Source organism: Canis lupus, chromosome 23, assembly GCF_003254725.2.
Source record: "Canis lupus dingo isolate Sandy chromosome 23, ASM325472v2, whole genome shotgun sequence".
Classification (NCBI taxonomy): Eukaryota; Metazoa; Chordata; class Mammalia; order Carnivora; family Canidae; genus Canis; species Canis lupus.
The window spans coordinates 27,841,273-27,859,452 of record NC_064265.1 but is presented as its reverse complement, the minus strand read 5'-3'; the positions used below and the strand labels follow the sequence as shown (position 1 = coordinate 27,859,452).

Here is an 18,180-nt window from a genome sequence, read left to right as displayed (position 1 = left end):
TGGTTACCTGGATATATTACTACATAAATACTGCTAGTTATATAAGGGACCATGTTTTTGTTTTTGGTTTTGTTTTTTTAAGATTTTATTTATTCATGAGAAACACAGAGGCAGAGACATAGGCAAAGGGAGAAGCAGGCTCCTCACAGGGATCATGCCCTGAGCTGAAGGCAGACATTCAACAACTGAACCACCTAGGCATGCCTATAAGGAACCATATTTTTAAAGTAAAGATGAAATACTCCCTGCTACCCCAAGACATCAAAGAATCAAAAAGTTGCCTTGATTTGAGGCCAAAGCAGCTAAGGAATATAAAGAGAAGATTAGGGCATTTAAAGAAAAAAGGCACCAGCTAGAGGGGAAATCTTCATTGGCTTTGTCATAATGGCAACCTTTTGAGATTTATTTTGTGTAAAGCACTCTCCTAAAAAGTATATATTGACACTATATGGACTTTCTCAATTCTTACAATAAAATGAGATACATATCAATGACACCATTGTTTACCAATAAAAGACAGATTGTCAAAGCATTTAACCCGAAATTACTGTTAATAGGAGGGTGAAATGGTTCTGAACCTGATTCTGACTCTAAACCAAACTCCTGGCCACTCTGCTGTTTTGAGGCCTATATATCTGGGACAGGATTCCCAAACTCTACCAATCATGCACCACCTGAGATATGATATTGGAGTTTTAAAAATGTGAAGCAGGAGGCTGGGGCCAGGTCTAACCTCTACTCTTGGGTCTTTTGCTCATGCTTAGACTCTGCTAACAGAGTCTTCTGCAATCACAACTGCTCAATACCAAGTGTTAAGTGATGATAGAAAGGAGATGTTTAGAGTTTAAATGATTTTAAAAACTTTCCTTAGCATTTTATCAGACAGGATTGCAGTAGGAGTTTGATTAATAGCTGGGGCAAAAAAAAAAAAATAGCTGGGGCAATGCCAAGGACACCTCAACTTTGGATGGGATTGGCTGTGCAGGCACAAGAGGCTCAGGTTCGTCTCATGCTTAAAAGGAATCCTGTCACTTATTATTTTCATGGGAGTAAAACCTGACCTATACTAGCAACCAGTAAACTGTCAGGCTGGGTTGAAGCTACCTGAGGAGATTATATGCTCAGCATTTTTAAGAGTCAGATATGACCTAATTCTGAGAAAATAAAAGATAAGGGTCCAGCAAAGGGTGGGCTAATGTAAGAAAAACCCCCAAGATACCTGAGATATTGATTTTGACAGTGCTGGTCTAAGACACAGCCTCTAACTTCAACTTCTAGTCCTTCATGCATCCTATACTCCATCCACGTTGAACCAGTTTATGGTTCCCCAAACTCACTTTGATATCTCCATTTAGATACCTGGCTCGTTTTCCCAGATGCCTGCCTCTCCCTTGGTCCCCTGGAGAACACCTCCTTTTCCCTGCAAAAGCTAAGCCACTCTTCTCTTGCTCTAATGCCAACCTTTTCCCCACCACTCTATCCTGGGTGTAAATCCATTTTGGCATTCAGTATATCAGATTTCAACTATTGTTTACCTTGGTGTCCTTTATGAGATTGGGAATATGTCCTTTCTTTAAAAGATTTTATTTATTTGAGAGAGAGAAAGAGAATGAGCAAGAGCACAAGAGCAGGGGGGAGGAAGAAGCAGACTCCCTGCTGAGCAGGGGGCTGGACACAGGATGCTGGGATCATGACCTGAGCTGAAGGCAGACACTTAATGGACTGAGCCACCCAGGTGCCCCAGGAGTGTGCCCTTTTATCCTACTCTAGTATCTACACACAGGAAGCACTCAGCAAATATTTGAGTAAAAGAAATGGTTGATGGATCATCCAACCTAGGTTATGCAAAATGAGGAAATCCCATCATTGCAGTCCAGATTACATATTGTTATATTGTGGGATGCCTGGGTGGCTCAGTAGTTGAGCATTTGCCTTTGGCTCAGGGTGTGATCCCCGGGTCCAGGATCGAGCCTCGCATCAGGCTCCTTGTGGGGAGCCTGCTTCTGTCTCTGCCTATGTCTCTGCCTCTCTCTTTGTGTCTCTTATGAATAAATAAATAAAATCTATTTTTAAAAACCCATATTATTATATTGTTATTATCATGGCCTTCCTTGGACTGGAGACTCTCATGCTTTGGGCATAATACATCCTTGCCAAATTAGGTAATACTGATGCAATACAATAGTAATAGACACACAGTACTGACTATATTGCAGGCACTGTTCTAAGAACCTACATATATTAAAGCATTTAATTTTCATCTGATGAGGTAGCTTCTATTACTATCCTTATTTTATAGCAGAGAAAATTGAGGCACAGAGAGGTTAAATAAATTACCCAAGGACACAGAGCTAGGAAGGTACAAAACTGGTGATCAAACCCAGGCAGCCTGGTTTCAGGCACTATGCCTTTGACCACTGTGTTATGCTTTCTAAAGAGGATAAGAGAAATTCTATTTTGTATCCCAAGTTTGCAAGGAATAATTCCAGCCTTTCTTGATACTGCATATGACATTAGTGATTATTTCACTTAATAAAACTAAGAATAATTCCAGTACTAACTAGAATTAGTATGTGTGTCTGATTTTCCATTCGTTTTCTAGGTGTTGATTACGTTAGTGTGTAACCCTAGGGTAAGCCAAACAAGAAAGGAACAAAGGAAGGTATAAAGGAATATGCTATTCTTTTCAAAGTTATACCTTCTTTTTCATTGTGCCACGGGCTGTATTTCTTTCATATCATAGCCATAAACTTGGTTGGATTAGCACATTTTGATTTATGCAGAATGCCCCAACACTGCATAAATAAATAAGTCTTCAGAACACTATCAATAGAAATCACATTCCTTTTTTTAAATGTATATCCTAAGAAAAAAATTAAAGCCTTCAATTAAAAACACTCCTGTTAGGGGTGCCTGGGTGACTCAGTTTGTTAAGCATCTGACTCTTGATACCGGCTCGGGTTTTAATGTCAGGGGCCTGAATTCAAGCAACACGTTGGGCTCCATGCTGGGCATGGAGCTTACTTAAAACAAAAAACACTCCTGTTATTCCATCTAAATGGCGGGTACTTGTGTGCTGTATGAAGCATATGTCAGTGGATTTACAGAGCCAATAAAGAATAACACACTCTTGCATATCTGATTGTGTTTGTCTCCCACGGTTTTCCTTTGGAAACAACAATTTTGAGATCCCATTCATCATGTCTTGAATATAGAAAATTCTACATATCTTTGAAATAGCAGTTTCACTGTTGACAAGGGTATTTCAAGAAAAACAAGCAAAGAAAGAAAACCACGATTTCTAGCCAGATAAAAGGAAGAGGTAGAGAGAAGTGGTGCCTTTTGACTAGCGCTGCTGGCAATGCCAGGAGGTTGAATGATTTATAACTATAACCAATCTTGCCAAAGCAAGATTAAAGGGGTCTCACTCAGACAAGTACACTACAGGGCAAATGGAATAACTTATTGGAGTAACAGGCACTTGGACACAATTTTGGATTCTAGAAAAAGGGAATTACCAAGCTCTTTGGACTTCAACCCATCTACATCTCAATATTTTATATAAACAGATGAGATAATCACCTGATACATGTTTCTCTTGGCATTTGCTGTTTTTTATTTTTAAGTACCAACTGGTGGTGCCAACAAGTTTTTAATGATTCAAGGATGTGAATGCAAAATAGTAACTTTTCATCAATTTAATTCTACAATGAAATTTTTAAAGTTTTCATGCTGTTTGAAGGAGTACATTCATCCAACTGGGAACAAATATCCTCATAAGCCATAATTCATACGCTTTAAAATATTGTGTCATGAGATATAGCTTTATGCAAGTAGCTTCTTAAATGTTTTGATATGAGAACATTCACTTAAGTGTTGGATCACTGCCTAATGACACAAAGTAATGGATTCCCTTTACCCGTTAGTCAAGTGTAAGTCCCAACTGTGTCTCATTCATTCATTTACTAATTGATTTGTTATATAAGTACATGTTGAGCTCTACAGTGGGGCAGCCCTGTTATTCTAGGCTCTGGGATATGGTATAAGCAAGACAAAGTTCTGGTCTTCAAGGAGTTTAGTTTATAGTGTAGAAGGGGAGACAAAAAACTAAACAAGTATAATAGTAGTTAGGTAATGACTAGATCATGTGGCCATGCTATTCAAAGTGTGGTCTGGGAATTAGCATCAGGACTGCCTGGGAGCTTACTGGAAGTATAGAACCTCAAGCTCCACCCCAAAGCTGCTGATCAGAATCTGCACTTTAACAAGTTGTCCAGGTGATTCTTAGGCACTTTGAAGTTTGAGAAGTGATGTGGGAAACTCAGTCCCAATATTGGGTGTGTCTACTAGAATCATCTGGGGAGAATTTAAAGTTACTGATAGCCTGGCCTCACCTTCAGAGATTCTGATTTAACTGGTCTGGTGGAGTATTTTATAATCTTCCCAGGAGAGTATTGTGTATAGCTAGGTTGAGGAGCACAGAAGTAGGTTGTATTCTGGGTGCAATGGGAAGCCCCTGAGGATTGCGATCAGAGGAGTGGCAGGACCTGATTTTTGCAGAGGAGGAATTCTTAACCTCACAGTAATGGCTGAGGTGTTGAGGCAAAGAAGACTAGAAGTCCTTTTCCACTTCTGTGTTTGACAGAAAGACAGCCCACTCTGCAAGGTGGGTCACGATGTGATGTGGCCATCACACCAAACACTGAACTCAAAATTCTACTGGTTCACAGGCAATAAAAAACTCCTTCCACAGAAAAGAAACTGCAAGGATATCCATATTAAAGCCAAGACCAGAGCCAGGTGCAGTCATTTTCTCTCATTACATACCTGAGGACCTTTACTTCCCAGACCTCCTTTTTCGCCTTTCACACCAGTCTCTCCTCTGGGACCCTATATATAGAGAATTATAGCATTATTTTCCTTCTAAAACAGAACACTTGAATATTAACTTGAATATTAAAGATGGACATGATAAGTCCATCACATGGACAGAAACTGGAAAGAACTCTATTCATACCCTTGGCTCTATGTTGATTTGTGAGCTCTCCTGTGTTAGTCTACAAGGGTCTAATTTGCAATTTAGGCAGTTGGGGGCATTTACAGTTGACTGAATAAATGCTCCACTTGAATTTTTCAGTATTGCTTTTTTTTTTTTTTTAAGATTTTATTTATTTATTCATGAGAGATATATAGAGAGAAGCAGAGACACAGGCAGAAGGAGAAGCAGGCCCCATGCAGGGAGCCCAACGCAGGACTCCATCCTGGGACTCCAGAATCACACCCCAGGCTGAAGGCAGGCGCCAAACTGCTGAGCCACCCAGGGATCCCCCCCCAGTATTGCTTTTTAATTATCCTAACCACCTTTAGAGTCCAAATGCATATATTTCTTATGTGATAAAATAATCCTTAATTACATAATCTGAAACTGAAATATTAAAATAAGTTTTCTATTCAATAACCACACTGAAGACTGGTCATAAGATGTAGCACGTGGTAAGATGAAGTTCGGATATTTCTACTTCTAGGATATTATATTGCCTATTAATCATGGCCTCTGTACATTAGGCAAAGAAACCGTCATGCTGTGTTTGGTTTTTCCATCTCCTTTTAAATTATGTCATGAAGAAAGAGTCTGTAAAGTGGAAGGGATGCTGTGGTATTATTTGTTTATCATGAAACAAAGCCAGCCAATCTATTGAAATTCTCCCCCACAGCTCCAGTGGCAAATATTTCTCACTTGAAGATAAGAAAAGTGAATTTTCCTCAGCTGGCAAGTAAGACAGAAAAAAAGCAATCAAGCTCAAGAGCTAGGGGTCCAAGGGGGCAGACTGTTTACTGTTCTGAAGTCTTGGTAAAAATGTGAACACAATTTCTCATCTGATGTCTAAAGATGCTTTGCCCAAATTCCATGGACCAAGCTGCTAACATATAATAGTTAAATTGTTTTCAACTTCATGCATTAAAACTTTGAAAAATTACAGAAATATTGCTTGTCCTGCATTTACCAAACGGCAAAATTATTTAAGTTTTCAAAACAAAGTTTGGAGAGAAAAAATATGTTCTAACTTTCTATAATCTGGCCTCCTTTCCTTTATCTCAACATTTTCTAGAACTTCCTTTCCCTTCTCAGTATTATTTCAAGCTACACTTTGCTCTTTCTGGCACATGCTTTTTCCCCCCTCATGTGATCAGTGTAAGAGCCAACTGTGGCTTATTTCTTACAAAGGAAAAAGTGCTGGAGGCAGCTCTCTGGGGAAGTGAGCAAGAAGGCAGGCTGAGTGCCACACTATAGATCACCCCGCTGAAGACTTCAGCTGCATTTGGAACAATTCTTTCCTAGAGTAGCGCCAGTTTTTCTACCACACAGGCATCCAGATATGCAACACTGAGCTCTCACTGTGTTACATTGACCAAAATTCCCAAACCTTTGAGGGTCAACATTTTCTTTGGCTCAAGGTCTCCCCTAGCTAGACTGAACTCATTGTACAGGGACTCTACCCAGCATGTTCATTCCCTTCTCACCTCTTGATGGGATAAAACTTAGATAAAGGAGACCAAATCCTGGACAAGACTACATTGCTTCCTTACTTTATTACTCTGAACACACTTTAAACATCTTTATTCCTGTAAAGAGGTTTGAAGGATTCCACGAAGACTCCAGATTCTTCTTTATGCTCTCAAATCCTAATCAGTTCTGATATGTACCTGAGGGCCCTTAACTCCCCATGAGCCTTCAAGTCCATCTGGGCCTGGGATGCCTGTTTTCCCCTGTGGTGAGAGAGAATCAACCTGTTATTACCATTTCCTGAGAATTTTGTCTCCTTTATGTACAAGATTATAGATTTTCTTTTTTTTTTTTAATTTTTATTTATTTATGATAGTCACAGAGAGAGAGAGAGAGAGAGGCAGAGACATAGGCAGAGGGAGAAACAGGCTCCATGCACCGGGAGCCCGATGTGGGATTCGATCCCGGGTCTCCAGGATCGCGCCCTGGGCCAAAGGCAGGCGCCAAACCGCTGCGCCACCCAGGGATCCCCAAGATTATAGATTTTCAATCACAATGTCTGTGCAGGATCATTGGTAAAAATATGAAAAATAAAGGAAAATACAAACAAAGAGATAAAAATTTTCTATAATCTCATCAAGCAGAGATAACCACAGCTACTATGTTGGTATATTTGGTTTCAAGTCTTTATACATATGCACACTCACACACGCATTTTTTCTGTAACATTTGTAATATATCTGACTTGCACATTTGGCCTAAAAATACTCACAGTTTACTTCCCATTTTCTTCAAAAATCTCCAGACATCTTACAACATTATATTTATATTCAAATAGATTACATATCTATGGGTCAAAAGTTGAGTATTATCTTCACATTGTCCTTGAACTTTCTCAGAGATAAGAATTCCAAAAAAGAGGAAGGATTAAAAGGCTTAGTCAACATTTGGGATAGCTTAAGTTTATGTCTCAGTTGTTACACATATGTGATTAAATGTCCCATGCTAATTGCTTTTCCTTGATCTCAGAAAGGGAAATTTCTCAACACTTTCTCTCCCCAATCTTGTTTTATGTGGTTATTCTGGATTTGCTCTCCTTTTTGAAGTTTAACCTTGAAGTGTGTGAGTAATGTCTGTGGATGGTAAATTCTCTTAGTCTTGATCTGAAAATATTTACATGTTAACTCACAGTTTAGCTAGGTATAAAATTCTATATTAACAGTTATTTTTCTTCTGGACCCACAAATATCACTTTTTCTGGCATGTTTTATTGCCAAATACAAGTCCACTACAATCTAATTTGTTATTCCTTTCATGGGTAAAAATGCTTTTTCTCTTAGTCATATTTAAGATGTTTTATCTTTAGTATTCCAGAGTTTCACCATGATATGATTGAGTGGATTTACTGTTTATCCTCATTATATTTTCAACCTGAGGGCGTTCCCTCAATTTTATAAATTCTAAGTCCACAATTTCTTTTTCATAAATATTATACATACATGAGGCATGTATGTCACCAGCTTGTACAAAGAAGATATGATACAATATTTGGTAGAGTCAACTTTTGAATAAAACACTAAGAATATCCAATTTGTATTAGGGTCTCATTGTACTCTCAGTTTAAAAAGGGTTTGTGTAAATTGTAATTTCAGAGTCAATTGAACAAAAATCTAAAGGATCACTCAACTGAGTTACTAGTTGGTTGAAATTCAAAGTTAAATTTAATAGTAATCATGCCAATTAGTGTCTCTTATCATTAATTTTTTTATCATTAATTTTTACAGTGTTTGATTAGAATGCCCAAGTCTTCATTTTAAGATTTGAGCACTTGAAATTATAGCTTAGAAGATTTCTAACACATTATTCCACAACCAATATCATCAAAAAGTGAAGAGCTTTGATCCTGAAAGAGGTTTCCCAGAGCCTTTATTCTTACTTCTTGACTGAACACAGAATATTTGGAGTTAAGAAAAAAAATAATTGTACCTGTGGGCCTGTATGTCCCCTTCGGCCATGAGCTGCCTAAAGTAGGAGGAAAGGTAGGTATCATTAATTCTGAAAAAAAAAAAAAAAAAAAAAAAAGCTTCTTATATTTAAATTGATAATGAACACCTTAAGGCACTTTTTTTTTTTTTTAAAGTACCCACATGTTGGTTTAAACATTTAATTAGTCACTGCATAATGACAGTAAAATGTTGCCAACTTTGAATGTCTATCCTAGGTCAATAGGTAATTAAAATCACATAGACAACTGAAATCTGTACATACTTAAGAGAACAGATTGTGGTCAATAATTTGTCCTCCACTAAACTATTACTGGAGCTGATCACAAGATCCAAAATTGACTGATTTGAATTTCATTTCTTTTCATTTTTCCAAAGTACTATCAAGTAAGCCAAAAATCAAGAGTGGAGTAGCCAAAAGGCAGGAAGCCAGAGGAAAAAACTGGGAGAATTGACTCCATTGAACTTATTTATAGATTAACTTCAGAATATAAAGGTAGCCAGACTAATTTTAACCCCCTCCCCCAAAAAGCCAAAAAATATGCTTACCTGTCAAAAATTAAAGAATCTGCCCAAGCATTCAGAAGTTCTCAATTCAAGATGTTAATGAAGTAATCAAAATAATAGCACTATATAATCAAGTGCATTTTTCTTAATACTCTCATATGTAAGTTAGTGTCTGGATATATTTCAGTTCAACATTTTATAGATCTGGAAATCACACAAAGACATTTTGTCTAACTTAAGATGTCCCCGTATAGTCATAGCAAGACTGACACCGGGATTTGTAAAATTTAGTATATATATCAGACAACATTTTCTTGATGGAAATTTGAGATATTCAGATCAAATTTCTATGTGAGGCCAGTATTGCAGACGTTGAATTCTTTTAATCATATTTCAGTTAAAATCTATTGTTATCTAGGAAATAGACTGTGTATATCTGAAGAAATGGAGACCTATTTCTTTAAAACTATGATGAGTCATCTTGAGATGAGAGTTTAAATCCTTTCTATCAGAGGAGGAAAAGAAACGCTCTCCACTCCTTTAGTACAAGGGTTTAACTGTTCTGATTCAATTCACTTCAGTCTCATTCAGAAAAATACCTAACAATGATCTATAACCCACAAAGTGTATTGTATGGGAACAACAGGAGCATAAAGATTTCACACACATATGCACATACACAGTTCTTGACCTTATGAGACTCATATTTTGGGCTTGGGGAGTGAAGAGATAAATATTACAATATTTACAAGGCATAGTATGGCAAATGCCATAAGAAAGGGGAAATGGAAATATGGGTTTCAAAGAAAGCAATTATATCCAGTTTGTCAAATTAGGAAAGTATTCCTAGAGGAAGATTGTTTTTTAAAGTTTATTTAAGTAATCTCTATGCCCAACTTGAGGCTTGAACTTACAACTTTAAGATCAAGAGTCTCATGCTCTGATTGAGCAGTCAGATACCATGGAAGACATTTTTGATATGGGTTTCACAGAATGTGTAGGAGTTTTACAGGTAAAAGAAAATGAAAGTTTTTCTAGTAAAGGGTATGCCTAAGTAATGAAGTAGAGGCAAGAAAATAGGAAGAGTATTTGACCATTTCTAGGTCAAAGATCTAAGAAGAGAGGGCAGTAGGAGGGGCACTAAGTGGAAGGGTTCATAGTTCATTTAGTAGAAACCACTGGGGTGCCTATAGCAGGAAATGTACATGGCCAGACTTGGGCTTTTAAGTGGATACATCTGGATGTGGTAGGCACAACTGAACCTACGTTCAGGCAAAAAATAAAGAGCTTCCTACATTACATGATTTACACGATATGAAATAGGACCTTACATCCAAAAATCTTTCTCTGGTCCACTGTCACAGTGTTTGAAATAACATCAAGAAACATTTGGTGCCTGTGTCTTTAAGGTCTGACTTTGAAAGGGCTTGATTAAAATTAGTCATCTCAACATTGAATTCCTGCTCCCTAGAGGAACTGGGGTGAGTGGTGGTAAGTAAAAACTGACTTCTGTCCCTAGGCAAGAGTTTATAAGCCTAATAGAGGAGTACCACCATTCATGCAAATTTGCATAAGACAGACTTCAAATCCACCATTCATGATTCTAGAAGTCATCATTTAGCACTTCCATTAATGGCTATTTGGAATTTAAACTTTAACTGGAAGCTATGAGTTTGAGATACCTTGAGTACGTGTGAAAGACTGAAAGCAAACAAGGAAATGGGGGTGATAATTTTACAATTTTGCTTTACAATTTTTAATGTTTTAGATGGGGAAGATTAAATCCCCAAATGTCTTCATGGTTTGCCCATAGGCTTGAGTTTTCTGGTAACACATCCAGACAGCCTAACTCATCTGTGAAAGGAAATGCTAATGAGCACATTAAGAAAGAAAACATCCCCAAAGGTATCCTGAGAGTAAGAAGATTCAGAACAAGATACCCAGTCTTGTTGATCCCTCATAGCCTGGCTTTCTGGCTGTTTACCAGGACCCACTTTCCCAGATAGATATCGACTGATTTGAGATGCAATCCCCCGGGGAAGAAAACAGGACATTCTTAATGGTAAAACAGCACATTAATACTGACTCTTAATGGCAAACACTCATTTACAATGACTGACTGACTGCCTGGGGGGAACTTAAAGCCACCCCTTAAAGTAGTGCCAGAGAGATGAAAAGCGCAAAGCATAACTAACAGCTCTGTAGACTGAATAGGATTGAAAGCCAGTTGCTTCTCATTATCCATGGCACAAGAATCTGTTCTAAACGAACTAGGGGTGGTGGAAGGGGAGGAGGGCGGGGGGTGAATGGGTGACGGGCACTGAGGGGGGCACTTGACGGGATGAGCACTGGGTGTTATTCTGTATTTTGGCAGATTGAACACCAGTAAAAAATAAATTTATTATTAAAAAAAATAATTCTCAGTAAAGTTTGGCTCAGAAAGAACCAATCTCCCATTCCCACCTCTTGCCCCAGTGCTGTGGCTTTCTGGTCCTGATCCTACTCTCTCCACCACCACAATCGAATCCATTACAGACTGCTGGCAGGGCACCAGTTACAGTTTGCTATCCCTACAAATCCATCCCCTTCTACAACAGGAGTTTCAAACTGCAAGAGGGTGGTTTCGCAACCCCTCTTCTCTGGGAACAATTGGCAGTGTCTGGAGACAGTTTTCATTGTCACAAGTTGAGGGTGCTGCTGCTTGGTACCTGGTGGTTAGAGGCCAGGGGTAATACTAACTATCTTACAATGCACAAAACAACTTCCCATAACAAAGAATTACTTGATTCAATGTCAATAATAGGTTGATACACCATCCGTTGAATCTATAGCATGATTCTATGTTCCTTTCAAGTAAGGACTATGTCTTATTTGATTTTGTGGCTCTAGTAGCTAGTAGAGTTGCTGGTATTCTGTATAAGTGTTCATTAAATGTTTGTCAAATGAATCAAAGCCAGAGTTGGTCAACTGCTCTTATTTCCCTGCATGCCACACCCTACCACCATCCTCCAATCATTTCTCAGTTCAGCAGAATCTTGTTATACCAGGGAGTCCTCAATACTTATTATCTAGTTACATTTTAGAGTTTTTCAGTTAGTGGTATAAATTTTTCTTCCTTCTGAAAGGATAATGATTTTACTATTATAAATATGATACATACTGATTTTTAAATATTCAAATGCAGGAAAACACAGAATCAAAATGTAAGTCATCCCAAATCCTACATAGATAGAACTATTGCTAACATTTGATAATCTTGATTCTAAACATCTTTTTATGCAGGTTTATAGATAGTTCTAAATAGCAGTACTTTTGGTTAAGAAAGGATCATGGTATTTATCTATTTTAAAAATAAAATATTACATTTTACTTGAATTTAGAAAAACAAAATAAATGGGGGCTATATTGTCTGAATTTTCAAAGGCTTTATCATATTAATTATTTATATACACAAAGGATAACTTGGATGGGTATAAAAATCTTGGACACCTGGATTTCTCTCAGAACTCCAGCTATTCTCCTGCTCTCCCCCTTTTGGCCCTGATTGTAGTGAAGAAGGTTAAAAATAGACTGGGTTTTCTATATTATCTACTTGGAAATTCTTGGATTCTTCCTTTATAAAATAAGTTTGGTAATTTCACTAGGATGTAGCTCAATGTTATGTTTTTGGGTCAATTTTTCCCTGAGTCAGAGTATGCCTTTTCTACCTGCACCTTTGAGCCTTTTTACAAGAAATTATTTTTATTACATTTTTTTATTACACTTCTGAATATTTTCTACATTAGCCTATTTAACTTAGTAATGTAAACTGTACAGTTGCTGGCTCTCCATAGTCTGCTTTATCACTGCTTTTGTGGCTTCTTGGTTACTATATGCTCACCTATATTTTCAGTCTTACTTATTCTAGGTTTTTTGTTGCTTGTAACCCATCCTACATGTTTATTGCTCCCCAAACACTACCAGCTTGCTTTCTTCACTTCTTAGTTTTTTTTTTTTTTTTTTTGAGACTTTAGAGAACAATTTGCCAGAGTCATTCTGCCTTTGTCTTGAATAATTCCTCTCCCAATGAGGGTTTATTTGCCCTTTGCTCATATCGTTTTGCTCTTCTGTCTATGCATAGGTCCTAATAATCATTTAATAATGAAGATTCCTAATATTTCTGATTATTAATCACTTTTGAATAGGGCCACCTATTTACTGAATAACTGTATGTAGTGTAGCTAGACCTGGGTCAGTAGTTTTGATATAGATATGTTGTCTCAAATACTTTCTCATCATGAAGTTTTTTTTGTTGTTGTTGTTGTTTTTTTTTTTTTTTTACCTCACACTACCTCTCCCTTCAAATTTGGGCATTTAAGAGATTCATGGAACTCACATAAAGCCCCTTAAATCATAGTTTCTCTGTATTGCAATAGTTACTGTTTCTTCAATATTTACAGCCTTCATGGATCAGACTGCTGGTTTTAGACATTAAAAATGAAATATTCTTTAGTTTCCCACGATTTCTGCCTCCTCTGCTACAGTGTTTCTATGGGTATTTCTATGGATAGTTCTCCAATCTTCTCAAAACCTGAAAGCTACTTTTAGAGAAATCTGATCTGTTTGAGGTCCAAAGCCTCCCCTCATTAGGATCTAGATTTTTAAAAAATTGCCCAATATTTGCCATAATGCCTGTCTTGAAGTTGTGGTCATTCTTTGTTAATCTTTTTTTAAATTTGTGTTGTTTTTGGTAAGTTGCACAAAAAGGAATAGTATAAAAAACACCTTGACTTTGCCATCTTTAGCTGAAAGTCCTACTTTTACTTCTGAATGACACTTCTGTATCTATAACCCAAGATGTGAACATATTTCTCAGGAGTTGTGCAGTTTAAGTAATACATAGTGATGCTGTGTTAGCCTCAAGAGAGACTATAGCCTCTATAAAACAATAAAAGTACATCTTCAATGCCAGGAAATCTTGGATGATATTCTTTTTTTTGGATGATATTCTTTAAGTTCAAAATATTTTCCCAGTGTATGTAAGCTGGCTACACCCTTCTAGAAAGTGAAATGAATAACAAATGTGTTGCTTTATCTTTAGGTGCATTAACACAGCAGCGGCAATAAAGTGCTTTCCCAGCAACCAAATTCTGCACATTTTAAATATAACTTCTGTTTTCATTTCCATTTTCTCTACCTACCAAAGAAGAGGTGGTCCAAGCTACAAAAACAATTTTCTTGATGAAGTATAATAGCTGGTTCTATGAACTTCTCAGAAAATACGATGTATAATATATGCAATATATCAAACTAGTTTTTAAGACTTTTTTAAAAATTTTTATTTATTTATGATAGTCACAGAGAGAGAAAGAGAGAGGCAGAAACATAGGCAGAGGGAGAAGCAGGCTCCATGCACCAGGAGCCCGATGTGGGATTCGATCCCGGGTCTCCAGGATCATGCCCTGGGCCAAAGGCAGGCGCCAAACCGCTGCGCCACCCAGGGATCCCTCAAACTAGTTTTTATTTGTGCTTAGTAAATAGTACAACTAATTGAGGAGAGAGGTGGAAGAAGCTAGAGAAAGCTAGATAACTAAGAATGGAAAGGAAATGCTACAAAATGGAAAAACAGGTCTAACTTTGAACCCAATGCAGGTATTTAAGTGTCTTTTATTAGAGTTATTTCTTATTAGATAAAAACTTTCTTTTATAATTTCTGTGCTCTTCCAATAGTCAAACAAAGAATCTGTTTTAAAAAGTACCTGTTGGGAAAAATACAACAAAACGAATAAAAAGACCCCCAAACCCAAAGGTTGCATAAGCAAGTGATCTAATTTCATTCTTAGTATTTCCACAATATGGAGGTTCCTCAAAAAATTAAACATAGAGCTACGTTATGATTCAGCAATTCCACTTCTGAGTATATATCCATAGGAATTGTGAACACTAATTAAAAAAGATATCTGCACCCCTGTGTTCATTGCAGCATTACTTACACAACAGCCAAGACATGGAAGCAGCCTAAGTGCCACTGATAGATGAATGGATAAGGACGTGTGTGAGATCTATCTATCTATCTAATCATGGAATGTTATTCAGCCAAAAAAGGAGATCTTGCCACTTATGACAACATGGATGAACCCTGAAGGCATTATACTAAGTGAAATAAGCCAGAGAAAGACAGAAAGACAAATACTACATGATCTCGCTAATATGTGGAACATTTTTTTTTAAATAGATTTTATTTTAGAACAAGTGAGAGCACAAGCTGGGGAGGGAGGGGCCATGGGAGAGGGAGAAGCAGACTCTCTGCCAAGCAGAGAGCCCAATGGGGGCTCAATTCCAGGACCTTGCAATCATGACCTGAGCTGAAGGCAGGTGCTTAACCGCCTCAGCCACTCAGGAGCCCCTAATATGTGGAATCTTAAAAATACCAAAAAAAACCCAAAATAACTCCAAAAACTTGACTCCTAGACAGAGAGAACAGATTGGTATTATGCCAGAGGTAAGGGGTAGTGGGTAAATGAAATGGATAAAATGGGTAAGAAGGTACAAACTTTCAGTCATAAAATAAGTCACAGGGATGTAATGTACAGCATAGATTACATCTAATGTATACACACATGTATAGATGTATAGTACAGCTAGTAATACTGTATTATATATCTGAAAGTTGCTAAGAGAGTAGATCTTAAAGTCTTCAGGACAAGGAAAAATTTGTAACTACACATAATGATGAATGTTAACTAGACTTACTGTGGTGATTATTTCACAACCACATATACATGTCAAATGATGTTATACGCCTGAATAATACGTTATACATCAACTATACCTCAGCTAGTACTATACACATGGGCTTTAAAATTGAGCACAAATAAAAACCAGTTTAGTATACTGTATTTATCATGCATTGTATTGTCTGCGTTCATAGAATCAGCTATTATACTCCACCAAGAGAATGTTTTTGTATTTTGGAACACACACCTTCTTTCCAAGGCAGAGAGTATAGAAGTAAGAACAGAGGATTTATACTCTGACTGACTTTCCTAAGTAGTCATAAAATTCAACACAGGAAAGGAGTTTGGGACTTAAAATGACATCACTGGCAATGACAGCCTAGTGAGAAGGCCAAACTTTCACCACTCTTCCCCTAGTTGGCTGCTTTTTTGTTCTCTTTGCCCAGGCTTTTCTCCTGATTGCTAATTTTCCTTGCAGCCAGCACCTTCCTGCCTCAGCTTTTCAGGGGTTTTCCTCAAGTGCTTTGCAAGCTGTGTTCTCAGAATTATCCCAAGTGTCTCCAAGGTAATGAGCCCCAGTGGAACCATCCCGCCCACTCCCCACAATCAGCCATTTTTGTCACAATATAGGCTACCAGAGCAGTGGGTCTTCTTGTCTAGAAGGGCTCTTACTGTCTTTCTTCTGGAGCCTGGTGTTCCAGGGGGGCCTGGCCAGCCTCTTCTACCCTATTAAAAAAAAAAAAAAAAGAAAGAAAAGAAAAGAAAAGAAAAAAGAAAAAAAAGCATATGGGTGACAGTAATTACACAGTACTGACACATTTCCTCTTCAACATCTGCTTGTGCTGTGGGAGGGTGGATGGATATATACCAACTAGAGAGTTATCCTCCCTTTGGAATGTGGCATTACTTCCACTGGTTATAAACCATATGTCTACGGGTAATGAGGAACTATAGAACTAAATTTTAATGACGTGGCTTCATCTGTTCATCGCCACTATCTAACTTATCTTTGAATGTAAGTATAGAGTATCCAAATCAAACTATCCCATGGTGTTGCTGCAGAGTGGATAAATGAAGCATTCCATGTATCAGGTATGGCTACTACTGGTTTGGATTTCTACCTTTGGACTTCTTGTTTTGTTTGGGTGTAGATGAACACCCTCATGTAAATAAAATATCACAATACTCCTAAGTCCTCCCAAAATAGAAAATGAAGGAAAAAAATTATGAGTCTATAATAAAACATGTGAGACTTACATTTACCCCATAGTAAAAATGGAAGATGACATTTACTGAAGATTTATGATGTGGCAAGGTCAGTCACTGAATTCCCATCATAACCTTCAAAAGTAGGCTACTTATCCTATTTTGCAGATGAGGAAATTGAGGTTTACAGAAAGTGGCCCAAGGCCACAGAGCTGGTAAGGCACAGAGCATGATATAGGACCTGGGCCTGTCCCCAAAAGGAAAGTTCTTTCTACTATATCAGACCTCTTCCCCTGGTAAAGTCACCAAGGGAACTTCCTCATCAAGAAGATCCAGAGAAACACCTTTTCCAGATAATTACTTTTAAACATTCTGAAAAACAAGGTAAGATGATCAAATTGTGACTTGTGAGATCATGAGATTAATCCCACGAGACTTGCCTTGAGCATGTGAGCTGTATAGGTCTATCAGCTCTTTTTCTTTTTATCATGTACTACAAATAATATGATGCCGTCTTAGGGTATACTACTTCTATATCCTGGAAAGGCCAACAATTCATTGGCTTTTTTTTTTTTTATGATTTTATTTATTTATTCATGAGAGACACAGAGAAAGAGGCAGAGACACAGGCAGAAGGAGAAGCAGGCTCTGTGCAGGGAGCCCGACGTGAGACGATACCGGGACCCCAGGATCATGCTCTGGGCCGAAGGCAGGTGCCAAACTGCTGAGCCACCCAGGTGTCCCTGGCTTGTTGTTTCCACTGGCTAGCCCTAAGTTAGAGCGTAGATGTTTGCATTCATAAATGAAAGCCCTTGCATTCAAGGGCAGGGGCTTGGTGAAACAAGTCACCCCAAATTCAGAAGAACAAGAGAATGTTTTTGGAATCCTAGAGTAGAAGATAAGGAGGAGGAAAAGATATTTTTGCTCCTAAAAATGTTTTTTCTGTATCAAGTATGCCACATCATTACAAGTTTACTTTCAATTGCCACATAATTACTTGTCTTCCACGTTCTCCTTTCAAGCCCTTAGGTCCTTCTATGGTATTGTCAAATCCAGGAACTCCCTATAAAACAGAAAATAAAGAGAAAAATTTTGAACATCTCTCCTTAAAAATGTAACTGCATATATAACACATTTATTCACTCCCCACCCCCCACCCCCGAAAAATACATGCCAAAGAAGTGGAATCCCTTTAAAAGCGTAGATAGGTAAAAATTACAAATGGGATGATTTCTTTTCCTCT

The 18,180-nt window shown here is 37.7% G+C and overlaps 1 protein-coding gene across 1 annotated transcript in view; it reads right to left on the bottom strand.

Moving 5' to 3' along the window:
* The window catches only part of COL6A6 (collagen type VI alpha 6 chain), a 140,374-nt gene that overhangs the window by 53,476 nt on the left and 68,718 nt on the right, over positions 1-18,180 (bottom strand). The window contains exons 19-23 of the mRNA XM_025449030.3: positions 17,935-18,000; positions 16,404-16,457; positions 8,492-8,527; positions 6,706-6,768; positions 4,828-4,890 (exon numbers count right to left, since the gene is read on the bottom strand). Coding sequence (XP_025304815.2) covers positions 4,828-4,890; positions 6,706-6,768; positions 8,492-8,527; positions 16,404-16,457; positions 17,935-18,000 — 282 coding nt within the window. The remainder of the gene's footprint in view (positions 1-4,827; positions 4,891-6,705; positions 6,769-8,491; positions 8,528-16,403; positions 16,458-17,934; positions 18,001-18,180) is intronic.